The sequence below is a fragment of the Pleurodeles waltl genome, chromosome 3_1 (genome assembly GCF_031143425.1).
Source record: "Pleurodeles waltl isolate 20211129_DDA chromosome 3_1, aPleWal1.hap1.20221129, whole genome shotgun sequence".
Taxonomy (NCBI): Eukaryota; Metazoa; Chordata; class Amphibia; order Caudata; family Salamandridae; genus Pleurodeles; species Pleurodeles waltl.
In genome coordinates, this window is record NC_090440.1 from 995271967 (window position 1) to 995296256 (window position 24290).

The 24290-nt window shown below is 42.5% G+C and overlaps 1 protein-coding gene across 14 annotated transcripts in view; it reads left to right on the forward strand.

Annotated features, from left to right (window-relative positions):
• Positions 1-24290, forward strand: part of EPB41 (erythrocyte membrane protein band 4.1) — a 698787-nt gene that overhangs the window by 449942 nt on the left and 224555 nt on the right. For 8 of the 14 annotated variants that reach the window (XM_069224160.1, XM_069224159.1, XM_069224158.1 and 5 more), the window contains 2 exons: positions 22257-22429; positions 23959-24063. In XM_069224160.1, coding sequence (XP_069080261.1) covers positions 22257-22429; positions 23959-24063 — 278 coding nt within the window. The remainder of the gene's footprint in view (positions 1-22256; positions 22430-23958; positions 24064-24290) is intronic. The other 6 variants (XM_069224170.1, XM_069224167.1, XM_069224169.1 and 3 more) reach the window with 1 other exon arrangement.

Sequence of the window (24290 nt, forward strand, 5' to 3'; positions counted from 1 at the left end):
GTCTTGACCCTTTACAGGCCAAATTTTCAAAAGTAATATTGTTTGTTTTGTTGTTGCCTTAGCACAGCTTTGTGGGTAACAAGGTTTACTTGTCGGCCCTTTTGGCCTTTGTTATGTTTGCCTCATCAATCATTTGTCTTTAAGTTTATGGTTGTGATGAGTTGTCTGATGGTCCTGACACATGTTCTTTACAAAACCATTCCTCATCCCTGTGGGACCTGACGTTCCTGATATTCACACCATTCTGTCACATGCAGAGTTGCTTGCTACAGCTTTGGACAATTAAAACATTTTTTTATCATAGTTATTTCTGTGTGCTCCATAAATGTAGTACGTGTGCTCTCTGTTCAATATCCCTTCTTCACTTTCTTCCCAGATAGTTTGCTGCCAAGGACTCATGCTACCTTCCTTCCAATGGCGGTATCACCCTTGCTGTTCCAGTCAATTACCCTGTTGGCATTTAAATCTCCACCCCACTGCTGAAAAGAAAGACACCATTGGCTTGACCCTAAGAGCCTTGAGCTTGTACATGGACTATAGGAGTGAGGCCAAGAAAGTCAAAACAGCTCAAACAGCAGCTCTCTCAGGTGGATAGTCCTCTATGATAAAATTTGCTGGAAGGAACACCCAAAACGCCTCCTGGGTCATCCTCCAGGGCCAAGGCCTCTAGGATGGCATTGGCAGGGGAGCTGCTGGTCCTGGAAATCTGCCAAGCTGTGACATAGGCATCAGTGTATGTTAATGAAACATTATTTCCTTGATAGGTCTGATGGGAGACCTGTTTTGCCTGCTCAGTCCTGCACGTCTTAATTTAAGACTCTCCACCTTTGGGATCTGTTATAAAGGTGAACATTCCTGGGTATGAAATATCCACCAGAAGCACTAGTAACTTTCCCTTGGTAATGCTCTTTCTGGTGGGTACTCTATTTGATTGCAGATTCATCACTGCCTTCCCATCCTGTGGAGTTTTGTCACAGTGTCACCTGCAGTTTGTTTAAAGTGCTCTGTGTTGGAAGATTTGGAAGGAGAAAGATTACAAAACTGACATCAACTTGCATCGGTGGCTGTTAAATTCTGTTACGCTCCCTCACTTCCTGAGTACAGTGTATTTGCCTTGAACCCATACCACATACTGGCATGCTTGGAGCTTTGCTCAAACAAACATCCACAGCTGGACTTGTGGCTGGGAATATTCTAAAGGTGAGAAATCTTTGGTTAGGTAGAGTATCCACCCAAAAGAGCATTATCAAAGGTAAGTAACTTGTTCCTCTGGTTAGTCATTGATAAATATTATTTGTGTCATCTGTCTCCTTAACTCTACATCAAAGAGTGTGTATATTGTCAAACAATGACATAGCCCTAAGGATAGAGAAGGAACTCAGTGGAAAACGTGAAGACTTCTGAGTGCAAGAAGAGAGAAGACAGCATCCCAGGACACCCAAATAATGTTCTGCTACCACTGGGTCTGAGCCCTTTCTGCTAAATATCAGAATTTGATCTAAAGAGAACAACATAAGCATCACCATCATTCATGTCATTCACAATATTCTCAGGGCTCCCTCTGGACATCCTACATTTCCAGTACAAACAAGGTACCATCACGACATGCTCACGTGCAAGGACGGTTTGCAAGATCAGGGTCGAAGCGGAAGGACCACTTCACAACGAAGAGGATATCCATTTTATGGACACAGAAGCAGCCACTGTCCATGAGACATTAGATGCTGCAGCACTCATTAATGCATGATTTGACATCAAGGCACTAAGCACATCTTTAAATGCTAAGTAGAGAGACGGCACCACTCAACAAAAAGGAGCTCGACTTCCTGACATGCCACTCCATCAGCTACTTATCATTCTCATACTGGACAAACTGTCTTGTCTGCTTTTCCATTGGCACATTGGTGCAGCCAAGGCCTCTGGTCATGTAAATCCCTTCTAGAGACCTATTCTGTTTATTGCTTCAACTTCCTTAGCCTTTGCTCCATTTTCCAAAATCACTGATAGCCCAAAGCACATTTCCATTTCTTTCTTCATGAAGCTTGTTCTTTCTTCATGAAGCTTGTTCTTTCAACTGAGCCAACTCACCCTTCTGTGAATTACGACCACCATCCCTTGTACATTCCAGCTTTTCAAGTTCTACACTTCTGATTGTAGATGGCCCATAGGAATACCGTGCTCCAAAGCACAAGAGATAATATCTCCTCCTACTTTTCTGACATATGATACTTCAGATACTGACTCAGCATCATCTTCGTTTACCCTGACTCCAGAGATTTATGCACCATCAAAGTTGTCAGCGATAGGACATAACATTTTATGATATTCTGGTTAGAGGTTCGACTAAATTGAATACCTTTTTAGGAGTCCTGCAGACATCTGTTTCAGTCATAATGTAGACACTCTAAGAATAATCTGCACTTATGTCTTTGGCGCCTTTAGTACCTGGCTTTGCAGAATTGAGAGAAGAAAACATTTTCAATCTCCTCTTTCCACAAAAATTATATTACAAGGCTCCCTTTAAAGTACAAACCACCAGAACAGGATCCTGTATACCTTCATCAGGAGACCAAGCCAGACTCTTATTTTCTTTTATTAGGGGAAAAAAGCATGCATCTGCTTGTGACACACATGTTCCTCCTGCCAGAGAGAGTAAGTGGATAGGTGAAGCACGTACAAACAGAAATACAGCAACAGTTTTAAGGTGACTGGCACAACATATCTATTAGATTCTACAGGATGTTGTTCAAAAGACCTCCCAAAAGTACCATGGCAGGAGTTCTTGAAATACATGCTAGTATCTAACCAAACTACTAACACAAGAGTTGATTTGGTAGGTTTTTAGTTTTGACCTAGCATCTCCTCTTGAAGAGACTTGCGACTACAATTTACATCCCTCAGATCTGGTGCTCAACTGAGAATAATGAAACTGAAGTTCATAGGGTCATTTCTCTCTCGTCTCAACACTGATGATGAAATTCAGTGAATGAGCAACTCTGAAACACTCAAAGTTGTGTTTACTGAAGTGAAGAAAAAGTTCTTACAAACGCAGTTTAGGTGGGCTTTATGACTGCCATTATCATTCAAGGTACACTTTTCTATTCCCTGTTGGTCTAAACAACAAAGCCAGGGTTAATGAGTGTCATTCAGCAGCATTCTTCCTCATTGGAGGAGACCCCATTAAACTTTAGTCAACAAATGCTCCCTTTTACTCCAGGTGTCACTTTTTCTGTGAAAGTGTCTCCAAACATCTGAAAGATTGGCAAACTGTTGACGGTCATTGTCCCTAAACAAGGTTTGAAATGAGTTCTCGTCAACTTTGCTTGTTATATCAATAATTTCTGTGGGATGACGCTTGGAAAGCTAAATTGTTTCTAGCTTTGCTCACAGGGCAGTCTCACTTCCAGTGATGAAAGAAGTATGGTCTTCAAAAAGAAGTTGTTTAGAATTAGTGTATTTTTTCAAAGACCATTGTGACATTTACCTCCTTATTTGATTAGGGAGCCCACCTGCAGAAGTTGTCATTACGAGGCCAGTGGTAGGACTGGGAGATCCTATCATGTCAATGCCCTGGAACTTACATTCCAGACGTTCTTCCCAGTTCTGACAGTGATCACAATCCTAATCCACTTAGTCAACATGACCACAATGGACACTTTTAACAAAGTGAGTGGCAATAGATCTGGGATAAACTTTCTCGCTAGAACATCAAAAGATCAGCAGATGGCTTTTAGGTAGGACTATTTACATTAAAACTGTTCTGCTTCCTGGCCTTCAAAATGAACAAGTGGATTCTGTCAGTAGATTCTTTGTGTAAAGCCACAAATGGGTACTTGATCACGCCATGTTATGAGACATTTTCTTAAACTGTGCCTTTCCACAAGTGGACCTGCTTGCAGCATCTCAAAACATGAAAAACCCAACCGTCATGGAGGAACTGGGATCCTTGGTCAGTGACTTTTTGGTACATTGTTCAGGGAAATGTGTCGTTGATTAACTGCAAAGCTCTCTAATTCCCACATTTCTAGGGCAGCTGAAATATTCTAATTTCAGAATGTTCTCATTGCTCGGAGTGTTTAAAACCATGGTTATTTCCTTCTTCATCTGTTATCAAGGCCAGACAAGAAGTTCTACCCAAACTGAATGTTATCTAGAATACAAGGCAGGCTCCACAATTCCATCATGCCTTCCGTAGCTCCTTGGGTAGTAAAATACAAGCATGTAAATCTAACTCAGACTTGAATGGCCATTTTAGAGCAAGCAAATAGACAGTCTGCTAGATGTTCTTACACCTTTATGTGGAAAAGGTTTTAAAAATGGTGTCGGTGGCATAACTTTGACTTGGTCTCCTGCTGTGTCATTATTTATCTTATGCAATCAGAGCTACAGTTTTCTTCGTCTCTTCCTTTAACATCCATTATGTACAGGAGGAGTTATTTCATTCATAATTCTTTCCATCAAATATTTTTGGTAGAGTTATAGAAAACCTACTTTCATGGACGCCAGTCTTCTCCAAGGAAGCGCAGTCTGGGTTTATCTAAATTTGTAGCTCCTTCTTTTAGGTATTGTCACACCATTACTCGTGGAAGCGGCTTTTCTAGTGATCATTAGTTGAGCCAACAGAGCAAGCAAGTTTCAAACTTTGTTAGCAGAGGATCCTTTAGATATGCTTGCTCATTTCAGTATTGTTCATGAGGAGGCATCCTTCTTCCTTATCGATGGCAGTTTCAGAATTTCATAAAATAAAGAGCATCTTTTTTTTTTATTAACAGGAAAGCAGAAAAGCAATATATTCAAAATCCATTGTTACAAAAAAATATAATTTTGCTGATGGCGTTTAAACTATACATGCACAATAGTAACATATTTTTTTCTAAATCCCTAAAAGGGCCTTGTGAAAACAAACAGATGCTATCCCTAGCACCTTTTACTCTATCAGGTAGCTCAAGTTAAATAAAAAATGCTACAAGCTAATACCCATCAATGCTCCCTTTTATTGGAGATTGTGGAAGGGGGTTATAACTATATCTTTTCCTAGCACAGGGGTCTTCAAACGGGGGGGGCTAGGGGGCCTCAGGTAATCCCAAGGGGGCGCCAGGCTCTGGCTAAAAGGGGCATTATGCAGAGAACACTGCGTTTTTTTAGCAGAAAAACACTTATTGCATTTTAAAAAGGTAACAGAACTTAACTACAATGTTTAGATACGTCTAGACATATTTAAACATTGCTAACTTAATTGAATAATTGTAAAAAATTCTGAGGGGGGACCGGAGATTTTGTTTTCCTAACTGGGGGGGGTCGGAGGGGGCGTGGCATTAAAAAGTTTGAGAACCACTGGCTTAGCAAGACATAGTAGAGCAATTCCAGTTGTAGTCATACATAGCCCAGTGTATGTAGTATTAATGTCTAGCCCTAACGTAACGGTGTATGTTGTCAGAATGGTAATGTTAATTAGTGTTTCTGTTACTGAATCCAAAGCCATTGTACGGAACTATACTATTACCTGCCTGCTTTTTGTTAGCCATCACCTCACAGCCTTTTCCTCAGTGACCATTTCCTCATCACTTTATGGGTAAGCCTTTTTTAGGACTGGCTTTAGCCAAGAGCGTTTAATGTTACTAAGATGTATATTAATGATATATAGGTGTCTCCAGCCAGCACTCTTCATCCATTGGTCTGTTATTGTCATTCACATCTTTCTTCCGTCCACTAAACCATGCAGCATGAGGCAGTCGTCTTCAACTGTTGGCTAATTTCAAAGTGAACAACTTAATTCCTCCCTTTGATTAGTGGCATATCCCCACAACAAGAAGTTCCCTTCATTGCCAGGGTCCACTACGGCACTGTGTGCTTTTTGACACCAAACATATTTTGGCTTTTAGACAATATGTGTTTTTTTAGGTTGACAAGGGTCCAGCAGCTTCCTCAGTGCAGAAACCATGATGAAGAAAACAAGCATGGTCAAAACCAAACAGCTGGCAGCCAAAGTCATACCTTTTGGCTTTCTTTTATTTTGTTGATGGTGTTTCCTTTCTTACCCATAATCCCATACCCTTAATTCCTTTCTTAATGCCTTACCTTTGCCCTCTTGCCCCCTTACTCTTAACCCCTTACCCATAACCATTTCCCTTACCCCAGTCCCCTTAACATTATCTATAACCCGTAAATGTACTTCCTTACATTTATATGCGTCACCTCTTATCCCCTTACTCGTCATCCCCTAACACCTTACCTTTAAACCTTTCACTCTTAACCCCTTGCACGTAACCTTACTTTATGTATAACCTCCTAACCTCTTATACTTACCCTTTAACCCCCCACCTGCACTCTTAACCACTTAACCCTTGCTATTAACCTTTTATGCTTACCCACAATCCCTTATCTTCTACTCCTTATGTGTATGACCTTACATTGTCTCCTTTCACCACTTAACGTTAGACCTTTACCCATGACCTCTTACACTTATCCTTTACCTTTAAACCCTTAACCCATTACCCTCATACTTTTAACCCCTTTCCAATACCCCTAAACTCTTATACTAACCACTTTGTACTTAACTCTTTAACTTTATCGCCTTACCCGTGCCCATTTTCCTTCCTTTAACCCATTATTCCCTTTTCCCTATTTTTTTCCTCCTTAATCCTACCTCAGACCTGTCCTATTAAAAAAAAAAAAAAAATGAAAAAAGATATGATGGTCTACAGCAAAATTGTAATCCATGAGGAAATGTCAGCTAAGGAAATGGCAGGGCAATGAAATGCGTGCAAGTAAATAGTATGTTTTCTCCCTCTTACAATGTTACACTTGGCAAACCTACACAAGTTGCCACCTTCCTGGGCATTTAGAATCATTCCAATATTTGTATTGTACAACTATTGTAAAACTCTAAAATGTTGTAGCTTTAAATGCACGATTCTAAACACCTCTTAACAACATATAAGAAAACACAATGGGGGTCATTACAATTTCGGCTGACTGAAAAGCCCCCCTGCCGAAATCCCAATGGGGAGGTTACTGCCATTGTGGCTGCCTCCCTGCCAGACCCACCACAGGTTTCCCGCTGGATTAGCAGGCGGAAACCACAGTTTCCACCCACTGGCCCAGTGGGAAACGACCTACAGCATTGTGTCCGGCTCAGCGGCAGTGCTGTAGTGCGCAGGGTGCACTGGCACCCACAGTGTTCACTATCAAACAGACAGTGAACATTGCAAAAGTGCTGGACAGGGGGAGCCCCTGCAGTGCCCATGCCAATGGCATGGGCACTGCACTGCTACCACCATGAAATCGTTGGTGGAGAACAAAGTTGTAATCCCCAGGGCAGTGCTGCTTGCAGAGCTGCCCCGGCAGCTTCGCACCACCGGCACCGCCAAGCCGTCGGGACGTCAAAATCTGTCAGGTTGGCGGTCCGACTGCGGCGCTACTGCATCGGGCGTAATATGTCGCTCGGACTGCCACTGTGAACCTGGCAGTCATTAGACCTCCAGGTTTGTAATGAAGCCCTATATGTTTTTTAAATATTTGTATTCATAGTGTAACACTATCAGGTGGCTTAGACATCCAGGCCATTCAAGGGTTCCCATTAAAAACTGACATAAACCCTTACCGTGCAGGCCATGGCACTAACAATTTCCATCAGTGAAAATATATTCATATGGGTTTATTTTATTTAAGTTCAAACTCTTTCTATAAATTAGTGAGCAAGTGAAGATCTCCACTGATATCCATTTTCCAATTGTATAAAAATTATTGTGTGCCCGTGTGTTGGGAATCTTGTTCCAAAATAAATATGGCAAGTAGGAATCTTTCCCCCAAGTGAAGCATAATGGGTTCATTGAGGTATATTAAACAAATTTCACCAGACCTGCCATATCCACAGCCCAGTAAGAATCATCCTAACTTTCACTCTTTTGTAATGGTCGGCCTATGCAAGTGAGAGAAAGTAGCAAGCAGCCTTTTGACTTAACCCCTTGGGTGCAGTGGACACCCTGGTCTTGCCCTCGGCCACGGTTGCCGTGTGCCAAGGACGAGACCCGCTTGTCCTGCACCTGGCCCACGGGGGGAGCGGCGTATTTTAATTAGGCCGATCTTCCTTCAGGGTGGGCAGAAGGCACCAGCGATATTTTTATTTTTTACTTGTGGGAAGCGACCTCTTAGGCAAGGATCAAACCCCCCCCCCATTGGTGGGCACATTTATTTTAGGCCATTTCTGCACCCTTGGAGGCAGATTGGTCTATTTCTATTAGGCCCATCTGCCCCCAAGGGGGTCAGAAACCATTTAGTCACCAAGGATTGGTGTGTGTGTGTGTTTTTTTTGGGGGTAGCCCCTTGCGGAAGGATCGCTTCCCATGCGGGCACATTACTGTTGGCAATTTCTGCCCCACTTGGGGGCAGATTGGCCTATTTTTCTAAGCCCCATTTGACCCAAGGGGGGCAGAAAGCCCACTAGACACCAGAGAAGATTTTTTTTTTAAAAAGACTGTGGGTGTATGGCCATACCCCCACCCCAAATAAATGGGGACAAAGTTGTTCTGCCCACGCGGGGCCAGTGGGGCAATTACCCCCTGATACACTCCCCGGGGGAGCAGAAAGTATCCTAGATTACAGGAATTAAAAAATAAAATAAAATATAGTTGGGTGGTGGTTACCAACCAGTATGGGCATGGTTATAGCCCCCACCCTAACTGAAGGGGATAACCGTCCCCACACACTAAAAGATCTTATCCCAACGGCAAGCAAGAGGGCATTTGATTATTTTGGGTTTTAGTTTTACATTTGGGCCATGAGAGCTTGACTAACTCTCAAAATCGTAGCACTTGGAATGTTGAGGACTGCACATTTTGGACTTTGGGACGCTGCCATGTAGAAAAATCTATGAGACCTAGACACATCTGAAAACTAAACATCTGGGTGAGAACAGGGTGGTGTGATTCACATGCACCCCACACCATTTTCTTACCCACAATGCCCTGCAAACCTTCAACTTTGCTTGAAATCACACAATTTCCACATAGTTTTGTGATGGAACCTTCTGCAATCTGCAGGAATCCACAAAATTCCTACCACCCAGCATTATTGCACCTATACCGATATAAAAAAATTCAAACGCCCCTTTTGGACCTGCTTTGGTTCTCCCTCAATTTCAACATGTTTTTTGTCTCTTCCCTGTACCAGGCACTTGGGCCACCTACACAAGTGAGGTATCATTTTTATCGGGAGACTTAGGGGAACGTTGGGGGGTAGGAAATTTGTGCCAGTGCGTTGATCCCACCCAGAAATGTGAGGATAATGTGTATTTTGTTTTTTAGCTAAATTTGAGGTTTGCTGAGGGTTCTGGGTAAGAAAACACAGGGATCCACGCAAGTCACACCTCTCTGGAGTCTCTCGGGTGTCTAGTTTTGGTGGGTTTCCTTAGAGGGCTGGTGAGCTGCTGCCGCCTGCCAAGTTGTAACCGCCGTGCGGCCGCACTCCCCCGGTGCCCATTATGACATCCCCTCTGGGCCACAACGTGGGAGCCGGCTCCAAATGGTGTTGGGCGGTGTTGCGGCCGTGCGACGGGTGCAGTTGCACCCATCGCACTTTTCACTGTCTGCTGTGCAGACAGTGAAAAGCTGTGTGGGGCCGTGCCAGGGGGGCCCGTGACTCCCCTTTCCGCCAGCCTTTCCATGGCGGTTCCTACCGCCATGGAAAGGCTGGCGGGAAGGGGACTCGTAATCCCCTGGGCAGCAGCTGCCCTGGCGGATTACAACTGCCGGGACCACCATGGCGGAAAACCGCCAGTCCCGGCAGTGTGACCGCGTCGCTTCCACCGCGGTCAAAATACGCAAGATTGCACCGCCAGCCTGTTGGCGGTGCAATCGCCATAACAGTCCCGGCGGTCTTTGACTGCCAGGGTTGTAATGAGGGCCATAGTGTTTTGGGGCATTTCCTGTCACGGGCACTAGGCCTACCCACACAAGTGAGGTACCATTTTTATCAGGAGACTTGAGGGATTGCTGGGTGAAAGGAAATTTGTGTCTCCTCTGATTCCAGAACTTTGCAGAACCGAAATGTAGGGGAAAAGTGTTTTTTGTAACCAAATTTTGAGGTTTGCAAAGGATTCTGGGTAACAGAACCTGGTGAGAGTGCCACATGTTACCCCATCCTGGGTTCCCCCAGGTCTAGTTTTCAGAAATGTCCAGGTTTTCTAGGTTTTCCTAGGTGTCAGATGAGCTAGAGGCCCAAATCCACAGCTACGCGCTTTCCAAAGAACATGTCAGTTTTCAATATAACATTTTTTTGATGTGTCCATGTTGCGTTTTGGGGTGTTTCTTGCCACAGGCACTAGGCCTACCAACACAAGTGAGGTACCATTTTTATTGGGAGACTAGGAGGAATGTTGGGTGGAAAGAAATGTGTGGCTCCTCTCAGATTCCAGAACTTTCTATCACTGAGATGTGAGGAAAAAAAAGTTTTCTGCCAAATGTTGACCTTTGCAAAGGATTCTGGGTAACAAAACCTGGTGAGAGCCCCACAAGTCACCCATTCTGAATTCCCCTAGGTGTCTAGTTTTTAAAAATGTATAGGTTTGTCAGGGTTCCCTAGGTGCCTGGTGAGTTAGAGGTCAAAATCCACAGATAGGCACTTTGCAGAAAAACAGGTCAGTTTTCCTTGGGAAAATGTGATGTGTCCATGTTGTGTTTTGTGCCATTTCCTGTGGTGGGCACCAGGCCTCCCACACAAGTGAGGTACCATTTTTATCGGAAGACTTGTGTGAATGCTGGGTGGAAGGAAGTTTGTGGCTCCTCTCAGATTCCAGAACTTTGCAGCACCGAAATGTGAGGGAAAAGTTTTTTTTTTTTTGGTTTTGTGCCAAATTTTGAGGTTTGCAAAGGATTCTGGGTAACAAAACCTGGTGAGAGCACCACAAGTCATCCCATCCTGGATTCCCCTCGGTGTCTAGTTCTCAAGTGTAAGACAGTGTGTAAAAAAAGAAGTCTATTTGAGAAATGGCCTGTAATTCACATGCTAGTATGGGGACCCCGGAATTCAGAGATATGCAAATAACCACTGTTTCTCAACACCTCATCTTGTGCCCATTTTGGAAATTCAAAGGTTTCCTTGCTACTTATTGTTCACTCTTTATGTTTCACTAAATGAATTGCTGTACACCCAGTATACAATGAAAACCCATTGCAAGGTGCAGCTCATTTATTGGCTCTGGGTACCTAGGGTTTTTGATGAACTTTACAAGTCCTATACATCTACGCAACCAGAAGAGTCCAACAGACGCAATGGTATATTGCGTTAAAAAATCTGCCATAGCTTGAAAAAGTTATAGAAGAAAACGTGGAGAGAAATGCTCTTTGTTTTATCACAATTTCAATATGTTTTTATTTTAGCTGTTACTTTCTGTAGGAAAATCTTGAAGGATCTACACAAATGACCCTCTGCTGAATTCAGCATTTTGTCTACTTTTCAGAAATGTTTAGCTGTCCGGGATCCAGCATTGCTTTCACACCCATTTCTGTAACTAACTTGAAGGAGGCTGAATGCATAAAAAATAGTAAAAATTTAATATGTCCCAGTAAAATGCAAACATTGTGTTGAAAACTGTTGTATTCTGATTCAAGTCTGCCTGTTCCTGAAAGCTGGGAAGATGGTGATTTTTAGCACCCCAAGCCCTTTGTTGATGCCATTTTTAGGGGATAAAAACACATGCTTTCTTCTGCAGCCCTTTTTTCCCATTGTTTTGAAAAAAACTAAAGTTTAGCTGTATTTTGGCTAATTTATTGGTCTCCTCCAGGGGAACCCACAAACTCTGGGTATCTTTAGAATCCCTAGGACGTTGGTAAAACAAGGATGTAAAATTTGGCGTGGATAGTTTATGTGGACAAAACGTTATGAGGGCCTAAGCGCAAACTACCCCAGCTAGCAAAAAAAAAAAGGCTCTGCACAGGAGGGGAAAAGGCCTGGCAGCGAAGGGGTTAAGTAAGTATGATAGGCAGAAGGCAGTCATCTCCTGAACTAATAGTGTTTCCTTTGATTTCCATCCTCTTTCCCATGACTTTTGAAAAATAATTTGATGTGTGGTAGTACTCCTCTAACAAAATGGCTATTTTGTGAACCTGATAGCTCGTCTGAGTTTATCATTCTGTATAAATCTATGATAGCATTTGAAAAAAGACTTTAGTATAGAGGAATAAATCAAGACAAAAAATACATTCGGAATGGTGGTCATTTTGACAATGAAATGGCAGCCAACTAAGCTAACATGTAAATCTTTCAAAAGTATCTCATAATTCCTTTTTACAACCTGTCTTACCTCACTAGTTATTTTAGCACCCAAATAGTTAGCTTCATTAGCGATGCAGTCATCTTGTATGCCTGTGTTGTAGTTAGCTGTGATCTTAGTTTTTGCAGCATTTATGTAACATCTGGCTTTTTTATAGAATGCAGAAGCTTCTTGAATGGACAAAGCCTGTTTGACAGTGTGTAAATAGCATCATCAGAGTACACTAATACTTTAATTTGATAATTCATTAAATTCTTCTACCTCCCTTTCTGAGTATCTATCTTAAGGAAGACTCCAAATAGATGGCAAACGAAAGGAGATCCAGGGTACCCTCAGACTGTACCCCTGGTAATCCATACCAGTGCCAAAACTAAATCCTTAATTGAAATCCTAACAGATGGGGTAGCACGTTACACCTTCACCAAATTATTAAACATTAAGCCAACCCCATGTGTTTTGTGACTAGCCAGTGGTAGAACCATGAAACGTCATATGTTTTCTTAGTGTCAAGAAGCTTTATAGCAATATCTTTCCAGATTGATTTGGCAGCATCAAGTGTAGTGGGTATATTGGCTTGCCATTGTGTATCAGCTGTGTACAAATCTGTGATGCTAGAGAGAGACATGTCTCCTTATAATCTTAGTGAGATATTTTGCCAAGGTTTTTGATTTTTAACATTTGGTCTGTGTTGTGACAGAAGGCCGCATTGATGCCAGCAGTGTAGTGGTGGGGGGGGACAAAAGGGGTGTTTGTGGTAAGGTGGTTGTAGGAGAAGCAAAGCATATATATCTAGTGGCTGAATTGCACAATGTAAACCCAGAAAGTCTGAGATTAATCCCACCTTCCCCACTTTACCAAATTGTGTCATCATAGGCAGTTTTTTTCTCACTATCCCTCCTTTTTTCTTCATTAACACATATAAGAGGACTTCTAAATATGTGACTTCATGATGTGCACTGTACAAAACCTTATCCTGTGTTTGATTTATTAAACTATGATGTAGTTCATGTGTAATAGGCAACCCAGTGAGTGTAAATAACAACTGATTTGCCTCTTAGTTCATAGTTCACTGTTGGCATTATTGTCAGGGTGGGGTGGAAGGATGAATGTTTCTAAATTCATGTAAAAAAAAAAAGAATTCTCAATGCACTGATTTTATCTGATGTACTAAAAAGAAACGATTCTGCATGTTAATAAATTACTGGTTTTGAATTTTGGCGAGACTTTATAAAATTCTAGACTTTTTCTGCAAGATGTCTTTTAAATGAAGGTGTTCCTAAAGTTAAGCGGTGCAGGACAACCTAGTTCCTTCCTTCCTATAGCTACAGTAACTCTTTAAATAAATGTTTGCCCATTTATTTAGCATCTTCTTAATGTTGGTGCTGAGTCGACTAAACAGCAGTCCAGTGCTGCTGTTGACCAGGGGGCTGCAATCATAGGTCAGGAGGGCTGTGTGTGGCACCCGGGCCGTACTTTGAGATTCACTGATGTGTATGAACCCCACTCCCACCTGGGTTTTCTATTGTTTGGAAATACATCAATGTTGATTCGATCCAACAAGTGGTAAGCAATGGGAATCTCATGTACGCAGACCAATTCTGCTTTAAATTTGTGAAGTTTCTCTCAAATCATCTGTCTATTGTTTGAGCTATTGAGGCCTTTTGTATTCCACCTCAGAAAAGGTAGATTGGCAAGACAGCAAAAACAATACAAAGTGGGCTTCAGACATTCAGTCCAACAAGCTCAGGTGCTTGCTCAGAGTATCCCCCAGTACCTACCTCCCACCCACCCTTCCTGCCATTCCTACCCTGTCCCACCCCATCAAATGGAATGTGGTTTTGGGCATTCCAAACCCACGATGTGTAGCTCCAGCTAAAAAGAGACTATAGGCCTGATTACCGCCATGGCGGTATGTCCACCGCATCCCTGGGACTCCGACCACCAGATTAGGATGCTGGCGGTCTGACTGCCAGGAAGCCATTGACCGGATCATAGATCCTGACGGGTTGGCGGCGGTGCATTGTGTTCAAGCATGGCTGAGGCTGCTGTTGGTGCCGCCATCCTGATCACAACTTGCCTTTCCACCCTCCTTTTCATGGCCGGGTCATGGCCATGAAAAGCCTCGCAAAAAGGCAGAGACAGGGCAACAGGGGGGCCTCTGCATTGCCCATGACCATGTTGTGATCAGTGCAGGGGCCACCCTGTCAGCACCTTCGGAATGTGCACTGTCTGCCATGGCACACAATGCGCATTACGAGGTTGCTAGGAGCACCCTCTGTGCGGCGACATTGGCCTCGGCTCTCCCTGAGAGCTGGGGCCAATGCTGCCGCACTGTTTCCGCCAGTCTGTAGAAACATCTAATATGGCAGTAGGTAAACTGCCGGCTTGGCAGCAGCCTTCCCACCCACCGTATTAAAGGTCTGGCGGCCCCACCACCAGACTCCTTATCAGGCCCTCTCTCTTAAAACTGCCTATACCATCTTAAATAGTAGATACCATGTAGAGCAAATAATATATTTTCAATGGCATCTACCCCCCCCCGACCTCTCCCACCTGCATATCAGTATTAAAAAATGATCTGTAAAAAGTTAGTCAAACATCACATTATATAACTGACCACCTAATCCGGCCTGCATTATAACTTTGTGCTTTTTATTTTGTTCTCTACATGAAGTCAAGAGTATTCCTGCGTTTTTATTTCTGGAATTGAGCGATTCCCATCTTTTTCATGGCGGAGTTTGAACTCGCCCTTCGATGGCACTGTGTTACAAGACTATTGCACAGTTTGGACTAGTATCTCAATTACTTTGAAGTCTTTGATTCAGGACTTCATCTGTTGCACTGTGCCATTTCAAATTATAGGTGGTAAAGCACACAAACGTTAAAGCCTAATGGGGCTTCGAATGATTTTCTGTCCAAGTTTTCTCTTAAGATTTCCTTCTTGATCCAGTGGTCTTGGAAAACAGCTAAATTGTGCAAGAGTGGCCAGCAGCTTTAGACTGCTTATAGAGACCCACTTTGAGCTCTCTCAGTAGTGAGATTCCACACTTGCATTTGATTCCCCCTGTGGTGTTAGTGTTATATTAATTAGATTGATCTGACTGGCCGACACCTGTGTTCACTCCAGAATCCCAATAAATCAAAGGCCTAAGCTTCTTTCACAGTTTTCAAAGTCTCCATTTTTATTCATTAGCCACCTTATGAAACTTTATTTCTGACCATGTAGCAATTTGTAGATGCCCTCTAGGATTGAGAACAGGTGACATTTTCTCTGTGCTTTGTACAATTTGTCCCAGGTTGTATATTTCTGAAACCTTTCTAAATCGTCTCCACATGGTCGGTTTTGGTAGACAGTATTTCGTGCAGCATGCCAGGAATGTCACCATTCTTTTCACATCTTCGACTCAGCTTGCACCTTTGACCCTTTTTTCTTTTTTCCTTTCACTTTTTCTTCCCTTCGTTCTGCTTGAGATCTTCCTATTTATTGCATTTCCTTGTCTTAAGTCTAGAGGCTAAGGAACTTGTATTGTATGAGGCCAGGTCCACCTCCAGAATTTACTCTGAAAAGTAGCTTGGCTCAGTTATTTCTAGCGACACCAGCAGCTCAGATTTATCTGTTTGACCAGTAACCTGCAAAGTATCTATTTCTGTAGATGGCATCCTGTCTTGTTTTAGATTCGTTTTCCCTGGGATAAGAATTTCACTGTAGGTCAAGGAAGTTTCTTATTTTGTACAGTTATCTTTTGAGATATCTGCCATTTTCCTTTCTCCCATCAACTTACCAGAATGATATCTTTATGCTTTTGGACCTCTTGACATACTGTCCTTGACCCAAATCATCTTAGGTTGAGCCGCCTCTCAGCTTTCACTTAATATTTAAAACTGACCCTACGTCTGAGAGGAAGAAGGTGATATCTGTGGCAATGCATCTAGTCCATAAGTTGCAACAATCTGTCCTCTGCTAGTCAGACTTTTAATGGGGAATCAAGCACCCTGCAACCGCTGCCCTGTTCATTGCACTGTCCGATTCCTCAGCTTCTCTGACATTCTTTCTATCTCGCCCTTAAATGATTCAGCCCCATAAGGGGGAGTCTTAGTCTGAGTCTCCATCACATCTCAATCTCACACCAGAGCAACTTGAGCTTTCTTCAGATCCTCCATGTTTGTGGGAATCTGTTGGAACAGCACTTGCCCCATCGAGTATTTGCGTCCTACCCTTGTTGTCCCCTCCTGCGGGCATGGGCTTATTAACATCAAGTTGTGGCCCAATAGTGAAACTGCCTGTCTAGTCTGTTGGTCTAAGTTGATCCTCGGGCCTTGCAAATGAGTCTTGTACTCCACCTCTTTTCCATCACCCCTTCTCTACTCCGTCTCCAGTTATTCTTCTGCTGATACCAGAACTGCAGAGACCCCAGGAAGCCCCAAGACTTTCCTCTTCTGGCTTTCAGTGACAGCATCTGCATTAGCAGGCATCTTTGTTAGATTTCTCTGCAGTTGTTTGATGCAGAGCTTTACTTCATGAGAGTCCAGGCCACACTTGCTTCTTCTTCATTGTCACGCGCTCCTGATCTGCCCGCACCTCATCAGGGAAAAAAATACTAAGACAAATCGGGTGACTTGCTTTAGTTAATCTCAGTCACTGGTAATTACTCTGCACTCCAATCCATTGTTTTATGTTTTTTGTCCACCATACCACTGCAGAGAGGAACCAGCTATATGTAAATCAGCCTTGGTCCTGCCACAATAGGAAAAGTCCAGCCCAATCTTCCAGACTTGAACCCTTTTGAGTGGGAACCCAAGCAACCCCAGACATGTTTGTATCCCACCTCACCTGAGCTCAGTGAGCCATCTATGGCAAGTGTGCCCCTTGAGCTCTCTGACACTGCCATAGACTGCTCCGATTCCTTGTCCATGCCTCTGTAGCTGGTGAGCTCAGATGAGATAATCTCACATGTGAGGATTATTGTCTACATGTCAGACCACCACTGTCCTTTTCTCTTCACTCGCGCTGGACCTTGCTTGCAGTTATGAGTATTGGTGAAAGGAGTTACTGAAGGCTATATGTTGTTTTTGTAGTCCCCTTTAGCAAATGCTAGAGGTGGTGTACCCAAAGGAACCTCCCTCAGTCCAACTCATTTAACTCGTATTTCTCTCCCTTGGCAAAATTGTCAGTTATTGCAGTTTCCAGGTCTCCTCTTACATGGATGATACTCAGCTCATTGTGTCCATCAGTGAGGACTGGGAAGTGGTTGTTGACAGGTTTTGTAACTGCATGAGTGAAGTCAATCGATGCATGAGCCAGAATTGTTTGAAAATGAACGGGGAGAAGACTGAAATTCTGGTATTTGGGGCAGATAGGTCAATCTGGAGTAATCGCTGGGGGCCCAAATCTTGTGGTGCCTTACCATCCCTGATTACAGTAGCGAGAAATCTGAGCATGATGTTTGATGATGCCTTGACCTTTGACCTTCAGGTCACTCGAACTGTGAGTGCCTGTTTTTGTATGGTGAGACCTCTAAGAAAAGTTCTGCCATTTCTCCCTATAGCCCTTAGAATTCCGGTGCTCCTTGTGCTTTTTACATCCAGACTAGACTACTGCAATGCTTTGTGTTTAAATATCAATCAATTCTCTCTGAACAAGCTTCAACTCACTCAGAATGCAGCCGTTGCCTTGCGTTAGGACTCCCAGGGTCTGCCTCTGCCAGGGAAAACAGCTCATCTGGCTTCCTACTAGGCATTGTATTACTTTTAAAGCTTTGTGTTGAATCTATAAGGCCCTCCACTTCCAGGGATCTGGTTACCTTCAATCCGCAATTAAGTGGTACACCTTAAGCCGCTGTTTAAGATGAGCTGGCTGTCGTAAGGTGCTAGTTCCCCGCTGCAAGAAAGCTCGATGGGGTGATTGTGCCTTTTACTGTAATGGCGTTGAAGCTTTAGAATGGACTCCCAGAGTACATAAGGAGACTTGAGGCTCTTGTTCCTTTCTGTAAGCAACTCAAAACTTGGCTTTTCTCCCAGTAGTTCCCCACTATTACCCCTGGATTCTGTTTCTATTCTCTTTGCTCTGCTCTCACCGCTTTTCAGCGCTTCAATGTCTGCGGTCGTAATGCACTCTATAAATACCCCCAAAGACAAATATTAGAGTTTGAGACTGGCCTTTGATGCTGTGGTGCCAATTGTCTCTATGAGACCCATGTAGTCTTACTATGTTTCACTGTGGTTCCCCCTCAAGCAGCAGATTCAGAGCTCAGGTAGTGAGCTGCCTCCAGCAGAGCCCTATTGGGGGGGGGGGGGTGGCTATTTTCCTTTTGGCTTTTATACTTCGTAATCCCACCTCTTATGCACAGCAATTCCTGCATTCACTATAGGTTAGAGTCCTGAAGTTTTACGAAGGCAGAAAAAAAGATTTGAGAATATCTGGCTAGCAATGTTTTTTTTCAATTAGGCTCTTCTTCAAATGAGTTTAGCCACATCTAATCAGTCCATCTCCAGATGGATAGTTACTTCTATTTCATGATATCATCAGCTTGCCAACATAAGAAAGAAAGTGACTACCACTGCTAGTTTGTGAAATAACCGAGAATGAAACATTTGTGGAACAGCTACATGGAAGTCTATCCATAATTTAACCGAGCATCACTCGTTTTAGACACTGTCTGTAGAGTAGACAAAGTTGTTGGTCAGTGTGCCCTAAGGCACCTTTTTAATTATTTTTATTATTTTTGGTCATGTCCTCTTGTTTGTCTTGCAGTTAAAATGTAAAGACTGTTTATCTGTCAAGGTGAGTGTTCTATGCTGTTCTATGTTTGACTATCAATGAAGAACTTACAATGCAGAAGGAAATGGGACTTGTATGATCTGCATCATAGGAATCTTCATTGAAGTACTAAGCATTCCTCACCATTACTTTGTCTCTCCTTTTCAATGTCAAGAACATATTTAGTCCACATTATGCTTACATCAGCTCTTCAGAAACTGAGCCTTTGAGGCACTGCCAGTATGAGGCATGCTTTGATGTGGATGCCTACTGCTTCATTTCATATGCTGTTTACCATGTTGTTTTTCCTCTACTTTTTTACTGTGGTTTGGGGTCCGCCTTTGCAGCAGGGCTGAGATTGGGTGCTTCTGTGCTGTTGTTTATATTATAGTAAGAATCCAGAAATGAAACTAACTTGGATATGCTATGGAGGCTGAGTAATGCCATTCACTATTCAAATTAAGTAAAGTGCACATTGCATCATTTGGAAGTGTTCTTGGATACCACCTCACATGCCAGAATGGTATCCATTTATGACTTCAATGAATATGTATGTGATGCATTCAGAACTGGGATTCCATGCAAATTATTTCCTTACTTCTCTTGGCTTGAGTCATCTGTACTTGCCCTTCATAGTGCACTTGCTTCTGGAGACAGCCTATTGAAAGTCTACTACCAGAAATGATTTTTCAAATTAGTGATGATCTCATGATTTCCAGAAAAGCCTCAATAGGAAATGCCATCTAGTAGGAGCCCCATCACCTTGACGCTATGGTACCAATTTGCTCCATGAAATTCATGTAGTCTCATTATGTTTAAAGCAGCATAGTCAGGGCTTAGCTGCTGAATCTCCTTCCAGCATAGCCCTGTAGTGGCTATCTTCTCTTTGCCAGCTATCCTCCATAATCCTAGCTTTATATTGTCCTGTGAACTTTAGTCTTCATTTTAGTCCAAACCTAAGTGAGCCATCACGTCCTTGGCGTAGAATGTTGCTTTACAGATTGCAGATTATATGTGTTTGGTGAGTTAGTGAATTTAAGAACTTTTTGTGGAGAAACCACCAGAGTTGATTGTAGTTGGGTAGGGTTGATAACTCATCCCTAATTTCTACTTACTATAATTTATTGTTTTGATCTTAAGTCTATCAATGAAGCAACTTTTTTCCACAATCTGTCAAATCAAGTGAAGCAAGCAATTCACTCTTTGCATGTGAAAAGTGCTACAGATATTTTATGGGGAAAGGCTTAAAGCCTCAAGGTTTTAAGGCAGCTACTGTTTTTTTTGTTTTTTGAATCAATTAAACTTAGTGTAATTAGTGGTTGAACAGTTGATATCCATGTTGATGAGTCAGTATGTAAAGTTATGCTTTTTAAAAGCAGAGAGATCTCTCCCTTGGAATATCGGGAGCTTATTCTACCAGAGAAAAGGCTTCCACAGTTGTCATGCTGCATAACATTTAATTCCTGGTACCTGTTGGGCTGCTTCTCGAGGTTTTGTATGACAGGCATCCCTGAAAAATATACTTAGGTAGTTAACAACAACAAAGTACCTTTCCATATGTGTTGAGATCACTACTGTGAAACCTCTTCTCAGGAAATTATGAACAAAAAACATGTAATGACCTCTGGCAGTAGTTATTCACCTAGGGTATCCTATCAAGATACATAACACATTCTGCCCTCAGTGGGCAGGGGCTAACTAATCCTTCCTTAGATTTGCAATGTGAGGACCAGTGTTACTAGTTCAGAAAGCTTCCATGTGACCAGGCAACCCCATGAGGATTTACAGCTGTTTCAGTAGTGGTCTTAATCCAAAAGGGGTTTTGCAAGTTGGATGTCTGTAGAATGCACTTAGCAGAAATAGAGATGGCAGCTTTCAGCCTGGCCATAAATTTCAGGGTTCTCCTTGGTCTTTGATTTGTGGTAACCTTCCCATACTCCTTTCAAATACCTTCAGGAAGTATTGAGTTCATATCAATCATTCTGAACACAGGTCTCGATTGGGCCTTTCCTCTGCAGAAAAAAGTGACATCCATCAAGGAAACCACAGCTCTCTTACTAGTATGCAGCCAATTGTGGGCTTCAGGGGTTCCAGAGTATAGTTTCCATGGAAAAGTGTATTTGTGACCTCTGCTGCAACTTCTTACTGAGAACTATAACACATTTCTGAACACTCATTCAAGGCTGTGACGGTCTCCTTATCATTGATACCTGTATGAGATGGCAATGCCATGCTTTAGAACTACAACAGTTGTAATAGGAGACACCAACAATGTAACAGAAGACAAAAACTTTTTGACTCATATTCCACCATAAAAGTGCTGGATCTCCAAAACCTCTTTGTCTAGCTCTGTGTATTGCTTTCTTCTGCCACATCCACAAGCTCCATTAAGAAGAGAGAACGAGTGTGAACAACTGCTTAAGAATAGAGGGTGGCTGCGTGTACATCCACGTGCACATGTGGTGCCAACCCTGCACAGCTCTGTATTAAACCTTCAGAAGCAGGCTCCACTACCTGCTAAGGTACCACCTGATTGGAAATCTACTAATTTGCGCTCGCCACAGTAACTGAGTTTTTTTTTTTTTTTCACGGTGCTCCTTGTATTAGACGCCTTTACTTAATGATGATGTTAATTTGAACAAATCTTAAATAGAAACAGTCGAACTGAAAGGAATTTCAGGCCCTGTTTAAATGAAGAACTGCAAACGTGTCCGTTGGATTACTGTTCCAAAATCTGATATAGGCTTTGTCAGCCAAGAATTCTTGAATTTTTCTTAGCCTGCTATTAGTCGATATTCTGAAAAGCATGTGAGCTATAAAATGACTAATGCTAGAGAGATACATTTATAGGCAACCTAAATCTGCTTACCAGTGTATCCCTGCGTTCTATTGGCCCCTTCAGACATATGACCTTCAAACCATCTCAATTACACTTAGAGCATTGTTTTCGACTAGCAGGTCTAGAACAGAAGAGGAAAAGGAAGTTGAACTTCTGGGGTTGGTTCATTGGGGAGCTTATGTGGGCGGTACGAGTCACTTTTGTATTGTACCTTGGTTATGAGCTTTTAGAACAATGTGCATGTACTCTAGTGCAATAGAGTGACTTTGACATCACATTTGTATGACCGAGGGAGAAGAAGACTGGAAAGTATGGAGTTTCAGTGATGAGTGACTTTTTATATCATTTTTTGGTTGATTGGGGATCCATTGTTTTGATCTGTCTTTCAGGTTAACATCAACTGAAGCAATCCCCAAAGGCAGGTTCCTGGCTCTGGGCTCTAAATTCCGCTATAGTGGACGAACACAGGCCCAAACACGCCATGCCAGCGCGATGATCGACAGACCAGCACCGCAGTTCGAGAGGACAGCTAGCAAACGGGCCTCCAGAAGTCTGGATGGAGGTGGGTTTGTGTAATGGCAAATGGGGGAATTATTAAAACATAAGTGGAAAACTCACTTAAAAGTATTGATAAAGTGAGAACGCTGGTTTTTCAGCTTTTAATTGGACTCAACTTAACTTTGGCAGAAAATAAAAGAAACCTCTGTGGAGTAAAACCTAGCCTCTCCACCATCATACCTACTCTTCCGATCGTTTATTTTGGTGAAGAAGTCCCAGGGATGAAACTTCATAACAATCTTGGCAGAAAACACAGACTTTCAATGGCCAGGCTTGCCTCCCATACTTTATCACTCGTGTGCTTTACAGCAGTACAGATAGTAGCCCCCTGGCAGCTTCACAAGCAGTTTTGAATTAAAGAACATCATCTTTAGCACTGTTTCCGCCATCTCTTGTTTGTCCTTTAGGGCTTCCTTTAGCTTGGACCAGCCCTGTGCACGCTTAATGGAGAACCACCTAGCACAGGTAGCCCTTAGCATCAATCAGCATTTTCAGAGGCTTGTTTCTCCCTTTGGACATCAGGAAATTTGCAAGAGGTTCAGTGGCGATTTGAAATTTGGTGAAAATGATTTTTGTTCACTTTGCACTGAAGTTGCCTTTTAATTGTCTCTTTTTTAAAACTATGTACACTGCCTTCATTAAGGTAATATCTTTCTGGGAAGGCTATCACTTAGCCTCGATGCATCAACACAACTTCAGTCTTTTTTGTTTGCTCCTAAAATGAACTATAGCTTTGTTACAAAATCTAGCCCCTGACCTAAAAATAAGTATATATTTTTGATTGTTCGTTTGAACGTCATTCCCAGCCAATTGGTTCCAGAAGATAGGTGTCAGAAGAAAGCAATTTGCTTATCATGTGTTTTTCAAATGTTGTAGAGATAATGGGAGCCGTCAGTTTTAAAATTCTAAAAAAGAAACTTGTCCTTTAGCAGATACTTTATCTTTCAAATAGCCCTGTGACCACTGTGGAATCCCAAAACTATTTTAAACACTGCAGTGGAAATAGGGAGTGGACCTTTTGCGCCATGGTGTTGCACTGGTACCAGACTTTAAAATACCCAAAATGTAAAAGGTTCATTCTAGATGGTGGTAACCTCTGTGGTCATAACTGTTTGAATATACAATATAAATGTAAGGTAAGTGGTGGTAAATATGGCTCTTTTGCAACAAGCAGATATTTCTCTATATATTTTTTTTACAGTGGTGCACCTCTTCGGACATATGAACCAGGCAGTTCACACAAGAGCCTGAATTCCATTACAGAATGCTTTTCCTTGGGCTCATGACCCGCTTTTCAGTTTTACAAAGGAAACGTTTCGCAAAAGGTCTGAAAGACTAATAGCAATTGCATTCTAGCTTTACTTGCTTGTTCACATGCAGAATAGATTGTGTGAATGAGATTTTAACCTTGTGTCATGGTTGCCCTGGATTACACTTTTCCAGATGTAGATATTCATATGTCATTCATGCAGGAAGGAGCTTTACTTGGGCTTCTTCCTGCACAAACCATTAACCTTTGCAAAATTTCTTCAGCTAAACATGTGCCGTACAAAGTTGAGTTCAGAGATCTGGAAGATGATGGTGTGGAAACGATGGTGCTTGAGGGCCCACGTTTGGATCAAGAACCTGAGCACTTAGGTAAAGCTATGCTTTGCGGCTTTGGCAACTTATGTGGCCTTCTGTCCTGTGCATCAAGGTTTCCTTTTGCCTTTTTCAGCCATTTTCATTGTTGCCTTCCTGTTCCCGCTGCTGACCCACTGTTTCTCATACTCAACTTGTTTGAGTGGAAAGTTCATATTGCCTGTTTTTTGCCATGTTATATTGAGCAATAAATCTTGTATGTCGTGTTTCTTAGACAACTACTG